Below are 17,124 nucleotides of genomic sequence, written 5' to 3'. Positions count from 1 at the left end.
TTAAGTTCAGTCTATATTTTATATTTATACTTGTTTTCTCCAAAATTTACTTTATGGGTTCAAATATTGTTTGCTACTGTGAAAATGTACATTGCTCCTGAAAAATTATATTTTTAGTATGTTTATGTCAAGAAAGAATGAGTGTTTGATGGGATACGTACTACCAGTTCAGGGCACACAAGTTAACAGAGGTCAAATTCTGTTTCAACAATTTCCAAATGTACCAAAAACCTTGGAATAATGATGATCCATAAAACTGCAATGCTTAACAACATTATGCTCTTTAGCCTTTAGTGTAGGGCACTCACTAAAATAAAGCTCTTTATAGTTCTGAGGGCATACAGTAGATGCAGAGAGCCTAATATATTGGAACAGATACTGAACATCTAAGTCATTACTTGAAGATTCAGTACCAGGAAGTGCTGATCTACCCTATCAATATCAGTATTTCCTGGTTCTCCATTTATACCTGCAGATGGGTTCACATGTAGTGACAAGGTTGCATAATGCTTGTGTATAATTAAAAAAAAAAAAAAAGTTGCCAAGCTCCAAGATGCTGAAATTTTAGAATCCAGATAGTCTCTTGGAATTTACGATGCTGGATTTAATCTGTAGGTACAATGTAACATCTCTAATAAGTCTTTACTGTTAATAAAGAGAAAAATATGAATTTACATATGAACTATGTGAAAAGAAATTAATTCTTTTTTTTGGGGGGGGCCGTACCACATGGCTTCAGTGCTCTTAGTTCCCCAACCAGGGATAGAACCCGAGCCCCCTGCAGTGGAAGCACGGAGTCCTAACCACTGGACCGTCAGGGAATTCCCGAAAATTCTTATTAATTAATTTTCAAAACGTAAAATAAACTACTTTAAATAGATCATTTATCACCTTCTCCTTAAAGCAGGTTGTTTAAAAAGTGATATATTTTTATAAACTTCTATTAAAAATTTGAGTGAATACATTAAAAACATTGTATTAGCATTCTAGTAAAAATCAAGCATTCTATTAGAAAAATCCTAAAATCTAATCTGAATGTTTACCCAGGTCTATTCTACACGAGCTTAGTACTTTAAAAATACAGTCTTTGGGCTTCCCTGGTGGCGCAGTGGTTAAGAGTCCACCTGCCGATGCAGGGGACGCGGGTTCGTGCCCCGGTCCAGGAAGATCCCGCATGCCGCGGAGCAGCTGGGCCCGTGAGCCGTGGCCACTGAGCCTGCGCATCTGGAGCCTGTGCTTCACAACAGGAGAAGCCACAACAGCGGGAGGCCCGCGTACCGTAAAAAAAAAAAAAAAAAGAATAATGTAGACTCTACTCAAGTCTGATAAAACTCCAAATGAACCAGGCTATCAAAAAAATAAAGAAAACAATATTTAAAAAACCCTATGTGGTTAACTGAAAGTTTTTGAAAAAGCAGCAGATCCCCATGAATAGCTATGTTCATGAAGAATGTACTATATCACGGTGGATGTTTGGCAGCCTTTGTTTCTTGAAACCAAGAATTGTAGACCATGAATCAGAAAGGTTTTTGCAATACCATTAATTAAATTCACTCCTGCATTTGATACCTGGGTTAATACACTCCTGCCCAATATATATGTTTGAAAGAAAAGTTTCATTCTTTTCCCAAAAGGACAAATCCTCTAATACAAGCTTTATGTCATCCAGGTGGCAAATAATTTCTTAACTACATGCCCGATGTCATTTCACACAAGCCCTGACTCTGGCTCCTTCAGCAGTTTTACTTATTCAAATAATCAATATTTAATGACTGCATTCTGTGTTCTATGTTTAAAGCACTATAGGCAATAAAAAGATGTGTAAGTCACATTCTCAACATTTAAGCTCCTGAAGCCTCACATGAGAGAAAGTAGAGAGGAATATGAGTCCCATGTGCAACTTTCAGATTCCTTCCTAAAAAGTTTTCTTACATAAAATTATTTTTCGGGACTTCCCTGGTGGTCCAGTGGTTAGGACTCCACGCCTCCAATGCAAGTGGGGGTAGGTTCAATCCCTGCTCGGGGAACTAGGGTCCTGCATGCTGAGCAGTGTGGCCAAAATTTTTTTTTTTAATAAATAAATATTTTTCATGTGAAAGATAGGTGCAGCTGGTACATGGACAGGGTGGCACCAAATAAGTAAATAAAGACAAGAACAGAAAAAGCATCTTGAATTTATAGTTTTATAGTGAAAAAATAAAACTGATAGTGGAAGACATCTTCACTTCCATTTTTCTACCTTTAATAAGGACTATAGGGCTTCCCTGATGGCGCAGTGGTTGAGAGTCCGCCTGCCGATGCAGGGGACACGGGTTCGTGCCCCGGTCTGGGAAGATCCCACATGCCGCGGAGCGGCTGGGCCTGTGAGCCATGGCCGCTGAGCCTGCGCGTCCGGAGCCTGTGCTCCGCAAAGGGAGAGGCCACAACAGAGAGAGGCCCGCATACCGCAAAAAAAAAATAAATAAATAAATAAGGATTATAAAATAGTTACACTTTTGGAATCAGAATAAATATATAACAAAAATAATTTTTCTCACTTCATTCTCTCTCTTACACATTTTTAAAGATAGCTACACATACTCAAATAAGCATTGAATGGTCTTACTTTACCCCTCATCCGCAATCTGAAAGATAAAAATTCCTATGTGCTTTCTAACAAAATTGTTCCACCTCTGGAAACCTGCACTCTATGCTGATGCATGGTAGGTAGGTTCAACAGCTATTTGGTTAGCCAAGTAAACATTTCAAAAGGAAGATTCTTAGCTACACTGATATTGTCCTAGCCACTATGTAAACTAATATTTAAACAAGGTTCCTGTGGTTAGACAGTGGCCTAGGTTCCCTTTGGATGATACTCAACTGACTATTTTCCAACAAAAACTGTAAAAATATATAGCTTGTATCTATGAGAAGTATATTGTGTACCTCAAACAAATTTTTCTACAGAAATTTCCGGTTCTGTTCTCCTTTGCAGTTCTCAGGATGTGGCAGAATTCATAAATACCTATTAATATTAGAAAGAGCGTGTGGAATTTTTCTTTAAAATCAGATTTACAGCTATGTATAGTAATGGAGCCATTCTTTTAAATAATCTCTTTCCCCCTCATTTATTGCACTTGCACCTTCTAAAAAAAGAGCAGAGTGTAATCTGAAAAAATATAGACCTAAAGGGCTGAAATGTATCACTGTTCAAACTACTGATGTCACCTGGAAAGTAAGGGAAGTTTGGGAATTGGTCTGGGATGCAAGACCGGTAATACTTATTTTTGTGCTTACAATGGAAGTTTGCTGCAATAAGTGAAAATCATCCTCCAGAACAAGAGGGCAGAATCTCCATAGAAAAAAGAATAACACAAAGAGTGCCATGGCATATGTCACTGCTATATCATGTTTGTTTGGTGGTACTTGCCTGGCTAGGCCTGTCAAGAAATTAAACAAATATATTTCCTAATGCCTTCCATGACATCAGATTCATGCTTCAAATCATTTCAGTTTTCAACACTCAGAGGACTCACTAAAATGAGAGCTCTTCCCATCACCCCACTGTGAATTTATATTCTAATTAGCAAAGATTCTACATATTGTTCTTTTCTTCTTACAGGATAATTAATTTTTTTAAAGCATCAGGAGGAAAAAAAAAGTAGCTATAAAAGACATTTTTGGGACCAATGAGGATATTATTATTATTGATATGCTACTGATATTATTTAATAAATGAATGCTAAGTTTTTTAGGGTGATAAAGGTATTGTGATTACATAGTTTCCTATAGACATGCTAAAGTATTCAGAAGTGTCATGATATCTACAGCTAAAACGAATGTAGCAAAAAATTAACAACTGGTGAATCGAGGTGAAGAGTATACAGGTGTTAATTATATTCTTTTAACTTCTCTGCAGCTATTTAATATTAAAATTTTCAACATAAAAATTTAAGGAGAAAAACACATGATTTTTTAAAATCTGAATCAAAATTATCAATAAATACGCTTATGAGAAAAAGCGTTACTAGACCTCAAACTGTAATTCTCTTTTCCTAATAAATGTCATACATAAGGACTTTTCCACTGAAAACCAAATATCAAAGGCATTTCCTATTCATGAAAGCATTCTAAACAGCCATTCATTAGAGCAATTTTGACAAAGCTTGAGAACAAAAAATACATTACACTTAGAACAAGAGGGTTAAAATTTCCCAGTTAACCACAGGACTTACCTATCCATGTCATCATCTCCCAGTAATAAGGGTGGGAAGGGCAGAGGAGGCAATGTTGAAGTTTTTAGGTGTGGAATAGCAGCTGTTACAGATATTTGAGTCTTCACAGGAACCTGTACAGGGGGCTGAGAATTTGCCTGAGAGGACAGAGTTGATGTCCTTGGGTGAATAGAAGGGGGCAAAGTTGAAGTACTAGAAGAAAGAACCTGACTAAATGCTGGTTGGGGAGGAGGCAGAGGTGGTTGCTGTGGAAGAGCTGGTAGTGGAGGCAAAGGTGGCAAGGGGGGTGTCTGAGGTGGAGGGGTAGTAGTTGGTAAAGGAGGTGGAGAAGTAACTGTGGGAAGAGGTGGAAGGGTCTCCTTTTCAGATGTCTCTGTCTCTTTTGGAGTAGCAATCTCCTCTTTCAGTGCTACAGGTTTAGAGTCTCTTGTTCCCTGTCCTTTCGAATCTTTAAGAACAGGATGCTTCTCAGAGTTCTCATCCAACTTTATTTTCCCTGTATCTAAAGAATTTTTGACCTCTGTATTGAGATGTGTTACATTCACCAGTTCAGTATCTGGGGCAGATTTTTCCAATTTTACACCTCTGGGTAACTTTTTAGACTCCAAGCCTGAATCCTTAGCCTCTACTGAACTGTTCTCTTTTCTAGGCAAAAATATAGGTGAACCCTTGGATTCCTTTCCATCCATTTTTGCTGCAGCAGCAGCTGCTCTTTCCTTCTTTTTCCTACTGAGTTCAGCTCCCAAGCTGGAGTTCAGTGGAAGCCTGACAGGTGAGATACTGGAATGTCGACTGCGTGACCCGGATCTCTTCTTTTTACTATGAGAAGATGAGTGTCTTGAATATGCAGGACTTCTACTTCTAGACTTCATGGATTTTCTACTGGAAAAAGAAAAAAGCAGTTTAAAATGAATAGACTACAGCAATATGGAATAGATCAGTTAAACAAACTATGAAGAACTGTAACTTAAAAAACCCCCTTTGAGTATTTAGCAATCTTAAAAACAGATTAGGTACCATCAAATAATAATAATGTATCAATATTGGTTCATTAATTGTAACAAATGTAAGATGTTAACAATAGGGGAAACTGAGTTTGAGGACATAAAAGAATACTTTGTACTATCTTTACAATTTTTCTGTAAATTTAAAACTGTTCTTTACTTAAAAAAATAGATTAGAAGGAAATAAATCCTGCATGGCAACATATTCCAATCATATAATCTAAAAATTATCCACTACTTATTCAACTGAAGGAAGATGGATGGATACTTTTTTCCCATGTTAGAAAATGCCCATATTCACAATGATTATTTTTAGCATTTTGGTTTAAATATCTGGTAAAGCGAAAACATGATTTTTAAAAGTCATACTTAATGCTAAACGTGGGTTATATCAATTAGGAAGTTAAAAGTAACTAGGACACTTCACCAAAACCTAAATTGTTTACACTAGACAGCTATTTTATTGAGAAATCCCAGGAAAAGATTCTGTTGCTTGCATCCTCACTTTATAATTAAGTTGCACCTATACTAAACAAACCCCCAATATACAAGAGTTAGGATTTACAATAACTAGATAAACCGGAGAAACTGTCTTACCAAAATAATTTATTAGAAGTTCTTAAAACTATGATGGCTTCTAATACTTTCAAATATAAAATGATTTCCAATAAACTTTTTAGGAATTCACAAAGCAAGGTATTATTGCATGTTCAACTTATCTTCTCCATTATTAAGGAAGGATTGGGAAGTAAAATCTGGGAATCTATAAGGCAGATTATTCTAAATTAAAACCCAAACCCTCATTAATTATTTTTTGCTTTTTAATAAAGCCTAATGTGCTCAGGCCTCAGTGTGAGGAGGAAAAAAAATTAGCACAAAAAATGTGACTGGGGCTTCCCTGGTGGCGCAGTGGTTGCGCGTCCGCCTGCCGATGCAGGGGAACCGGGTTCGCGCCCCGGGCTGGGAGGGTCCCACGTGTCGCGGAGCGGCTGGGCCCGTGAGCCATGGCCAATGGGCCTGCGCGTCCGGAGCCTGTGCTCCGCAACGGGAGAGGCCGCAACAGAGGGAGGCCCGCATACCACAAAAAAAAAAAAAAAAAAAAAAAAAAAAAAAAAATGTGACTGGACAAAAGATAATTTGCCCAGTAGTGTAAAACAAATTGTTCCCATTCCAGATCTTCAATATCTCCCTTTATCGTTGATCATTGGTCAGATTGATGTGATTCAAAATGTTTCAAAACAAACAACAACAACGGATATATGAACATGAGGATATAAAATACTTAAAGTAGTTAAGTGAATTTACCAAATATCCACTTACCCTTCAGAAAACTAATACTTCTCTTGAATGTAAGTGGCTAAAACAAGAGGTTTTCTCTGAATTATAGGCTGGTCTAAACTAACATTATCTCAGGAAAACACTAAGTAATGTCAGAGACAATGCTCTACAAACCACTGTTTCTTTCATCTTTCAGCATGACTAAATCTTCCTAAGGAACTCTGCTACAAACCTTCAACTTCTGAACAGAAGCCTACTGTTAATAGGACGTTTGGATGGCCATAAGTTATATACATGTTACACTTGAGGTCCAGGTCCACTCTTCAAGGAAAAAAGGGGGTAAAGGGAACAACAAGTAGGTAAATGCAGACAACAAAAAAAATTGTCTTCAAAAACAAATGTATTTTTTCCCTGAATTAAGTTAGGTTCCACCATTTGAAATGAAATTTCTACCATTAATCACTACTAATTTGGTGGATGCAAAGACCTTGCGTTTCTGCCAAAGCATTTTCAGTCTTTAAAAATGAAATCTTTTGTTTAATTTTGACTGTCTCTCTCAAGGAAAAAAAAAAAAGAGAATACCATAAAAGGGATCTGTATGTTCCTCCACTGACTCTAAGAAACTGAATGAGGAAAAATACATACATAACGCACACACACAAACACATAATGCTCTTTTCAAGCCAACTAAAAATGTGCATGTGACTCCAGGATTATTATGTAGTGTTTATATTTGTGTCCTATAATACTGTGTCTCCAATTCTTTCTTGATTTATTTTTACCATCACTGCACTAGTTCCAACTAAGTGAGAAGAGGAAGAGAGAACTTGAGATTTGAATCCAAAAGGAATCATTGCGAAGTAGCAGTTTTTACTGAAACTTGTTTCAGTGTTTTAGCCTCAATGTAATTCTGTATTCCCAAACCCCATAACTATCAAAAATTCTCAGAACAGCCTTAATGAAACTACTCCTTCAAGAAAACAAATATTCTGAGAATATTTCTTAGGCATCCTTAAAAACTAAGCAATTTTACAAATGGTACACTTAAGACATCCATTTCACTGTATATAAATTTACCCCTCATCCCTTCGAAAAAAAAAGTGAACTCTAGCTAATGGTGTACATGCTAAAGTGTTTATAGTGAAGTATACGGATGTCTACAACTTACTTTGAGATGAATCAAAACAAATGAAGGTGGAGAGATGGATACAGATGATAAAATGTATAGCAAATATGAATTGCAGAATCTAGGTAGTACATTCTTGAGTCCTCACTACAATTCTTTCAACTTTTCTGTGTTTGAAAAATTCTAATAAAATGGAGGGGAAAAGCCTAAGGAACTTCAGACTCTGACAGCTAGGAACTCCTGTAGCTTGATGAATTCAAACTAGTTTATGAATAATTATAACTTTAAGTCAACAAAAATTACTCACATTGACATATAAAAGACATGCATGGATTTTTTCAAATTCGAATAATTTCTCTACTAGTGTTCAACAACATTTTCCTCATTCATTGATAGAATTTACTGACTGGCTCCAAGTACCAGGCACTGTACCTGGCTATGCACTCATATTTACTAATTAATCCTCACAACAACTCTAGAAGTAGGTAGTTATTATTCTCATTTCACACACAGAGAAATTAAATTATACGCCAAAGGTCATAAAGCAAAATTAGGATTCCACTCAGGTATAACTCCAAAGCCCAAGTTCTGCTTTTGAGGAAAATGTTAAGCCTACAAAGAGGGAGATACATCTCATCACCTAGGAACAAGAACAGTTTTCTGCAGACAATTCACTTCAACAATTAAATTTCAAACTAACATGACTTTCTCACCAAAAATATCACAGTGAAGGTACTATTACCAATTTTTAAGAGAAAGATTTTGAAATTCACCTGTGGTCACAAATAAGTCAATGGTGGTGCTGTAAATAAAATCAAATTATCCTTGGAACCAATTTCTGCTAGGTTATACCATAAAAGGGAAAAAGAACTAACTGGCTGAATTTCCACTAGAAACATCACATAAAAGACAGGAGTCTCTTGTAAGTTATCAAAAAATTGTCAGTTAAAAAAAATTGTCAATTAGGAAATAAACTTACAAGTTTGGAGACTCAGTGAACAGCACAAGTGGTAGATGACTTAGGCAAATAGCCCCGAGATAATACAAATGAAAATTTTAATTTCTTACATCTCCAATCAGGTCCAATGAAGCCTAAGGCACTAATACCAAAGTGATTTTTAAAAAGTTAAGACAAAGCAACCGAAATAGCTGGATAAACTCTGGGGACCAGTATCAATCCTATGCAGTCAGTAAGCAGAAGCCTATGATTTTTCTCACATGGGAGCTTACAACTGAAAATCCCACCACTGGAAGTACCTACCTTTAGCAGCAGTAGGCATGTGGGCTCTGCACTTCTCCAATTCTGGGTTAAGAGGAGACCAGACTCACCTACATGATGACTAGCCAATAGTAAAGTGTTCTAGTCAATGATGAACAATGGGGGCTTCAACAAAATGTTAATATGTCTAATCGCCAGTTCCTCATAAGACACCGAAAGAAAGAACGGACTGTTAGACAAATAGCTCACCTGGGGAGCGGACTCCGGCTCAGAGAGCGCTTGCTCAGGAAAGGGCTGCTGGACCGCCTTCGGCCGTAGGGACTGGGTGATCTCCCACTGTAAGAGCCACTCCTTTCATAGCTGGAAGAACGTCGCCGGCTATAGGGACTTACAGACCTCTGTCGTCTACTGTAGGGACTGGGTGACCGTGTGCTGGACTGGTAGGCCGAAGGCTCCTTGTAAGGTGGGCTGATTGACTGCCTTCTTGAGGTACTTCCCGGACTCTTCTTGTAGGAGTCATAATTGCTAGAGGTGTGAGATCTCGGGGGACTAAGGTCATAATCTTGGCCGTAAGAAGCTCCTGAGGGGCTATCATCTTGCTTGGGGCTGTCCGACCACTTCCGGTGGGGACTCCTGGACCTCCGTTTGGGGCTGTCCACGGTTTTGTAACTTTTGGGTGTTTCCCTTTTCCGATGACTTTTACTCCGGTCTTTGTGCCCGGACTTCAACTCACGTTCTTTCCGGGTCTTCTCCTTATGGAGTTTGGATGACCTGGATTCCTTGTTGCTGCTGCTTTTGGAGATCTGCGTCTTCCCATGGTCATCATTCTCCTCATTTGAACGCTTTGAACTTCCTGATATCCGGTCCTTCATCGATCCCGACTTGCTGGAGGCTTCCAGGTTTTTTTCTTTCTCTGACTGTTTAGTTTTTAGTAAGTCCCGGGATCGTCTGTGCTGGTGGTGACGGTGTTTGTGCAGGCGGTCACTCCGATCAGTCCCGCGACGTTCATCATTCTCCCTCCGGTCCAGTTTGAAGGCCATGTCGTCAGAGAAGGTATCGGAATCAGAGCTAATGTCATCATACTCCACCAAAGGTTTGATAATTGTACCCAAAGGTGCTGCTTCGGGGGTCACCAACCCCATGTCTTTGGAGTGCTTGGACCTATGCCGCTTGTGCTTCGACACCAAGCGGTGACGCTCTCTGCTGTTGGAGCTGCCACCTCCCGATGACGGCTGCAAAGTTCCAGAAGCTCCTCCACTCCCGTCCTTCTTGCCCCCATGTCTCTCTGGATTGGGCATTCCCTTTCCCCTGGCCTCAAAAAGGGGAAAAAGTTCCCCAGCACTCCAAAAAGTAACCCCCACCCTCCCCCCCAGCCCCAGCCCCACGCCTACCAAAGCGCCCCTACAAGGGGGTGGGGAGGGAAGGGACGGTAGCCCAGGCTCCTCCTCCCTCCCGACTCCTCAGCACCCTCCTACATGAGGTGGGGGGTGAAGGAGCCAGGGAAGAAATGAGAGTTCCTCAGCAGTGGAGTTGCGAGACAACGGGTAGCCGCTCGAGTCTGTTTCCCCTCCTCCCCACGCCAAGCCAATCCTCAGGCCCAGGCGCCGGGGAGGTCGAGGAAGTAGGAAGCCGACGGCCCGGGGCTGTGGGGCCGACTCCGGCTCTGGGGCCCTGTGAGGACTGCGCGGGCCCTTCCCCTACCCGGTAGCCCGGCTCGGGGCGGCTTCCTGTCGCTGGGTCCCGCGGCCTAGGTGCCTCACGCCCCCTTTGTCCCTCGCTCCTGAAAGAGCCCCTTTTCTAGCTTCCGCCTCACCTCAATACCTCACACTCACTCGCTCCCTCACAGAAGATCACAGTCACACACTAGGTTAAACCGAAACGGCACTGGGAAGAGGGGGGAGGGGGGTAATCCCAGGAAATATCGCGAGAATCTGCAGTACTCTCGCGGTATTTCGTGCTTCCTTAGACCTCTCGCCACTGCTTGCTCAAACAACGCGAGAGCAAGTCCCGGGCCAGAAACGCATTCCGCCAGATTCTCGCGACAAGATCACAGCTCCCCGTTTGAGCAAAACTTTATTGAAACGGACCTAGGAGGAATTTTTTAATTCAAGACTTTATTAATAACTCATTGAATAACTCATTGAACAAATACATATTCCCAAGTTCTGGCGCAAACTAATTTTTGCATACTCTGTAACAGCTCCTTTAAATACCAGGATGAAAATATTGTCAACAGAATAAAGGGCAAATGTGGGGCTATTTCAACCCAAGTCTCTAGGTATTAACGATTCTTCCCACTTAGGTAGCATATACTACTACGTGCATTATTACTAATTCTCGTACTGCCCTGCAAAACACGATTTCCTCATCCCTATTTTACAGATAAGGAAACCCGGACTCAGAAAAGTTGAGTAAGTTACTTAGCGTAACAAAGCTAATCCAGCAAGGGCCAAAGAAGAGATTAAAATTCACGTCTGGGGACTGCAGTGGTTAAGAATCTGCCTGCCGGGCTTCCCTGGTGGCGCAGTGGTTGCGCGTCCGCCTGCCGATGCAGGGGAACCGGGTTCGCGCCCAGGTCTGGGAGGATCCCACATGCCGCGGAGCGGCTGGGCCCGTGAGCCATGGCCGCTGGGCCTGCGCGTCCGGAGCCTGTTCTCCGCAACGGGAGAGGCCGCAGCGGGGGCAGGCCCGCATACCACAAAAAAAAAAAAAAAAAAAAAAAAAAAAAAAAAAAGAATCTGCCTGCCAATGCAGGGTGCGCAGGTCCGGGAATATCCCACATGCCTTGGAGCAATTAAGCCAGTGCACCACAACTACTGAGCCTGCGCTCTAGAGCCCACGAGCCACAAGTACTGAGCCTGCATGCTACGACTACTGAAGTCCGTGCACCTAGAGCCTGTGCTCCACAACAAGAGAAGCCACAGCAATGAGAAGCCCACATACCACAGCGAAGAGTACCCCCTGCTCGCCACAACTAGAGAGAAATCCCGGGCACAACAACGAACACCCCACACAGACAAAAAAAAAAAAAAAAAAATTCATGTCTGACCTTAAACTACAAGCTTTCATTGTGTGGTACTACCACTCTCCAGTCTGCTTAAAATCTTAAGAACCTTGAAAGCTTATCACCTCTTGAGATCATCTTATGGCTCTTTTGGAATCATTTAGCCATTTATCTTCACACAGAAGATTATAGTTATGAACAAGCAAAGCACAGTATTCATGAACAGGAAAAAGTATCTTACACTGCCCCTCATATTTTTTTTTTTTTTTTTTTTTTTTTTTGTGCGGTACGAGGGCCTCTCACTGTTGTGGCCTCTCCTGTTGTGGAGCACAGGCTCCGGACGCACGGGCTCAGCGGCCATGGCTCAGGGGCCCAGCCACTTCGTGGCATGTGGGATCTTCCCGGACCGGGGCACGAACCTGTGTCCCCTGCATCGGCCGGCGGACTCTCAACCACTGCGCCACCAGGGAAGCCCTGACCCTCATTTTTTATTTTTCAAAATTCCTTGGCACATGTTAACTCATTCCATTCACAACTTGCCTCTTCACAACTTACCCCTGAAATAGGTTGCATTAGTGAGGCAACTAAGGAACAGAGAAACTAAGTGGCTTGTCCAAGGTTCCCCATTCTTTTCTTCAATAAATATATGTGTGTGAGACTTTAAGGTCCTTCTCCGTGTACTAGTGCCCACTGAGGCCCCTCAAGGAGGATATAGACAATATATTCATACCTCAAAATATAAGGTAATAAATGTCATAAGAATGATACAGAGCAGTGTGGAGGTTCAAAAGAAGGTTGGGAGTGGTAAGAGAAAGCTTTATAAAAATATGACATTTGAGGGGCTTCCCTGGTGGCGCAGTGGTTCAGAATCCGCCTGCCAATTCAGGGGACACTGGTTCGAGCCCTGGTCTGGGAAGATCCCACATGCCGCAGAGCAACTAAGCCCGTGTGCCACAACTACTGAGCCTGCGCTCTACAGCCCGCGAGCCACAACTACCGAAGCCCGCCTGCCTAGAGCCCGTGTTCTGCAATGAGAAGCCCGCGCACTGCAACGAAGAATAGCCCCCACTCGCCGCAACTAGAGAAAGCCCGCACGCAGCAGCAAAAACCCAACACAGCCAAAAAAAAAAAGTATGACATTCGACTTGGACCAGAAAGAGTAGATAAGGATTTGTATATGCAAAGAGCAGCCAGTAAATTAGGAGCCAGAAAACATTCTGAATGAAGGCAGAAAAATCTACTCTCCAAATCACTCCCTGAAAATGTTCTTGTTGCTTTGGGTCACATGGGTACAAAAAAAGTTTTTTACTTAAATGTTTGAGTCCATAAACCTTCATTAAAAAAAAATGAAAAAGACGGGGAATTCCTGGCGGTCCAGTGGTTAGGACTCGGTGCTCTCACTGCCAAGGGCCCCAGTTCCATCCCTGATGCGGGAACTAGGATCCCACACTCCATGCGGCTCAGCCAAAAACAAAATAAAGAAAAAGACCAAGTTTTTCATGACAACTTTTTAATCATCTACGGAAGTAAAATTAATACTATCAAGAAAAAAGAAAGAAAAAAAGAGGATAGAATTAAGTACTCGAACTCAGGTGTGGTAACTCCTCATTCATTTCTGCAAGAGGGCCTGGATGTAAAGGTCTCCACCAGTGTCTAACATGATGGCAGATGACATGAGACTTAATGAGCCGATTAGATGAAGTGACTGGTCCACCTCATTAAACGTTGGCATGAGTTCAGCAAAATTACTCTGATTTTTTTCTATCTTTTAAATGTGATCAAGGTTTTAACCCAGGATGCACCCACAACCCACAGTAAAATGGAAAAGTGGGGATGGCAGAAGGAATTGGGATGATGTGTCAAATTAAATCTTGAAGAGTAAAATTCATTATCCAAATTAATCCACCATCATTCCAGCAGTAGAAACTTTCTTTTTTTTAATTAATTTATATTGGAGTATAGTTGCTTTTTTTTTTTTTAACTCATTGTGTTATTTATTTATTTATTTACTTGGTTGCACCAGGTCTTAGTTACAGCTCGCTGGCTCCTTAGTTGTGGCATGTGGACTCTTAGTTGTAGCATGCATGTGGGATCAAGTTCCCTTACCAGGGATTGAACAGAGGCCCCCTGCATTGGGAGCGCTGAGTCTTAACCACTGTGCCACCAGGGAAGTCCCTGGAGTATAGTTGCTTTACAATGTTGTGTTAGTTTCTGCTGTTCAGCAAAGTGAATCAGTTGAACGTATGCACATATCCACTTTTTTTTTCAGATTTCCTTCCCATTTAGGTCACCACAGATCACTGAGTAGTGTCCCCTGTGCTAAACAGTAGGCTCTCATTAGTTATCTATTTTATACATAGTAGTGTATATATGCCAATTCCAATCTTCCAATTCGTCCTACCCCCTCCCTTCTGCCCTTGGTAACCATAAGTTTGTTCTTTACATCCATGACTCTATTTCTGCTTTGCCAATAAGTTCATATATACCATTTTTCTAGGACCCACATATAAATGATATCATATGGTATTTGTCTTTCTCTTTCTAACTTACTTTGCCTACTATGATAATCTCTAGGTCCATCCATGTAGCTGCAAATGGCATTATTTCATTCTTTTTTTATGGCTGAGTAGTATTCTATTGTGTGTGTGTATGTATATATATATATATATATATATATATCACATATTCTTTATCCATTCATCTGTTGATGGACATTTAGGTTGTCTCCATGTCTTGGCTATTGTGAATAGTGCTGCTATGAACATAGGGGTGCATGTATCTTTTTGAGTTATAGTTTTGCCCAGATACATGCCCAGGAGTGGAATTGCTGGATCATATGGCAACTCCATTTTTATTTTTGGGGGGAACCTCCATACTGTTTTCCACAGTGGTTGCACCAATTTACATTCCCATCAACAGTGTAGGAGGGTTCCCTTTTCTCCACACCCTCTCCAGCATTTATTATTTGTAGACATTTTAATGATGGCCATTCTGACCAGTGTGAGCTGGTACCTCACTGTAGTTTTGATTTCCCCACTTCTCTCATAATTAGCAATGTTGAACATCTCTTTATGTGCCTGTTGGTCATCTGTATGTCTTCTTTGGAGAAGTGTCTATTTAGGTCTTCTGTCCATTTTTCGATTTTTTTTTGGTTATTGAGTTGCATGAGCTGTTTGTATATTTTGGAAATTAAGCCCTTGTCGGTCTCATCATTTGCAAATATTTTTCTCCCAGTCTATAGCTTGTCTTTTTGTTTTATGGTTTTCTTTGCTGTACAAAAGCTTATATGTTTGATTAGGTCCCATTTGTTTATTTTTTATTATTTTAAAAGATATGGTACATTTTTAAAATTATTTATTTATTTATTTAGGCTATGCTTGGTCTTAGTTGCGGCTCATGGGATCTTAGTTGCCGCATGCTGCATGCAGACTCTTAGTTGAGGCACCCACGTGGGATCTAGTTCCCTGACCAGGGATCGAACCCAGGCCCCCTGCACTGGGAGTGTGGAGTCTTACCCATTGGACCACCAGGGAAGTCCCCTGTTTGTTTATTTTTGCTTTTATTTCTATTGCCCTGGGAGACTGACCTAAGAAAACATTGGTATGATTTATTGTCAGAGAATGTTTTGCCTATGTTCTCTTCTAGGAGTTTTATGGTGTTATGTCTTTAAGCCTTCAAGCCATTTTGAGTGTGTCTAAATTTTAAAATACAAGTGCTGAGATTGGCCCCAAAACTGGTGAGAATTGTGCCTTTGTAAAATAAGGGTTGCTTCCCTCTACAGAAAAACTTTGAACTCTGAAATTCCAGGACTGCATGATTTGCTTTATTTGCATGACCTCCCAGGGCAGGGATTCAGGGCAACTCTGGGAAGCCCAAGGTGATCAGTCAGGTGATGACTGTAGTTTCCCTGTAAATCCCCCAAAGCAGGTCAGAAAGCTTCTCCTTAGGCTGTACACAAGGGGAAATATTTAACTAAAGTTATAATAATTTTCCTCCACCCCAAGGCCAATTTGTTAGTTTAGATTTTGGTTTAAAGAGTCCTCTGGAGTCTCCCACAAAGCTTAGTCATTTAAAATTTGTCCATCCTCCTCTTGTTGGCATATAAGATTACTCCCATGTGTAGCTTAAATGCTTTTCTTATTTAATGACATGTCTCTCCTATCTTTAGAGTACAAATTTTTCCACAATGTCATTTCAGCTGCATTTTCGGATGAGAAATAATAACTTATTCTATTCTGTGACTAAAATTTGGTAAAGTTTATTCTGTTTTCAAGTTTTATATGATTTAACATTTCCTAGACACACTTAGTACAGACATTATTGTTTATTTGTACAGAGAGCTTCCATGGGGAAATGTAACTGTGTATCCAACAGTGATACTTTGGGCATAAGAATAAATTAACAAAATTTTTTTTGGTGCCTACAATTACAGTGACCAGTCATATTTTCAGAACTCTAAATCAGGTGAGCCTATCAAGGGCTGGGGCTGTGCTTTCAAGTTTATATTACCAGCTCCTAATACACAAGTATTAGGACTCCACAGATATTTGTTGGATGAAGAGCACTTTGACAACAGGAAACAGCATTTTATTTCATTTTTTGTTTTTATTTATTTATTTTTTGGCCGTGCCACACGGCTTGTGGGATATTAGTTCCTCAACCAGAGATCAAACCCAGGCCCTTGGCAGGGAAAGCATGGACTCTTAACAACTGGACTGCCGGGGAATTCCCACAGCATTTTAAATATGAACTGCCTTTGGAAATTCTCACTTGGATAAATGCTCTCTGTACTTCATCAATGTTAAGATTGCTAGATTTACATGAACATACTTTTACACTAAAAAAAAATTTATTATCTGATATTCAAATTTAATTGAGTGTTCTGTTTTTTATCTGACAACACTATCAGTTTATCCCAACAATATGCATTGAGTCTCTGACATGTGCCAGGAGCTAGGCTAGGCAGTATCACTAGACAGTAGTGAAAGCAGCCACCCTTCCTGGATTTGATAGTTTAACAGGGAAGACAGGCATTGAATGCATCATCATGTACTTAATTAATTTTGATGGTGAAAGTGGTATTAAAGAGAAATTTGAAATAATATAACGGAGGACCTGATCAAGTCAGGGGTTAGAGAAGCCTTGCTTCTCTAGTACAGAGCAAGAGACATTTACATTGAGATCTGAATAAGATGGCTTCAGTGAGGAGAGTGGGGTGGGGTAGGGAAAGACCTCCCAGAAGTTAAAAAAGCATGTTCAAGGACCTTGGGAGAGGAAGG

The 17,124-nt window shown here is 40.6% G+C and overlaps 1 protein-coding gene and 1 non-coding gene across 18 annotated transcripts in view; one reads left to right on the top strand and one right to left on the bottom strand.

Annotated features, from left to right (window-relative positions):
• Positions 1-10,713, bottom strand: part of CDK12 (cyclin dependent kinase 12) — a 62,894-nt gene extending 52,181 nt beyond the window's left edge. For 13 of the 17 annotated variants that reach the window (XM_028499649.2, XM_028499647.2, XM_028499648.2 and 10 more), the window contains exons 1-2: positions 9,091-10,713; positions 4,215-5,096 (exon numbers count right to left, since the gene is read on the bottom strand). In XM_028499649.2, the coding sequence (XP_028355450.1) occupies positions 4,215-5,096; positions 9,091-10,139 (1,931 nt within the window). In that variant the 5' untranslated portion in view covers positions 10,140-10,713. The remainder of the gene's footprint in view (positions 1-4,214; positions 5,097-9,090) is intronic. The other 4 variants (XM_024130052.3, XM_028499658.2, XM_024130053.3 and 1 more) reach the window with 4 other exon arrangements.
• On the top strand, positions 1,954-2,027 carry TRNAW-CCA (transfer RNA tryptophan (anticodon CCA)). The gene has a single exon. It is a non-coding gene; the product is annotated as a tRNA-Trp (tRNA).
• Positions 10,714-17,124: the final 6,411 nt, after the last annotated feature.

Source organism: Physeter macrocephalus, chromosome 14 (genome assembly GCF_002837175.3).
Source record: "Physeter macrocephalus isolate SW-GA chromosome 14, ASM283717v5, whole genome shotgun sequence".
NCBI classification, from domain to species: Eukaryota; Metazoa; Chordata; class Mammalia; order Artiodactyla; family Physeteridae; genus Physeter; species Physeter macrocephalus.
The sequence above is the reverse complement of the archived record's forward strand: the minus strand, read 5'-3'. Positions and strand labels throughout refer to the sequence as shown.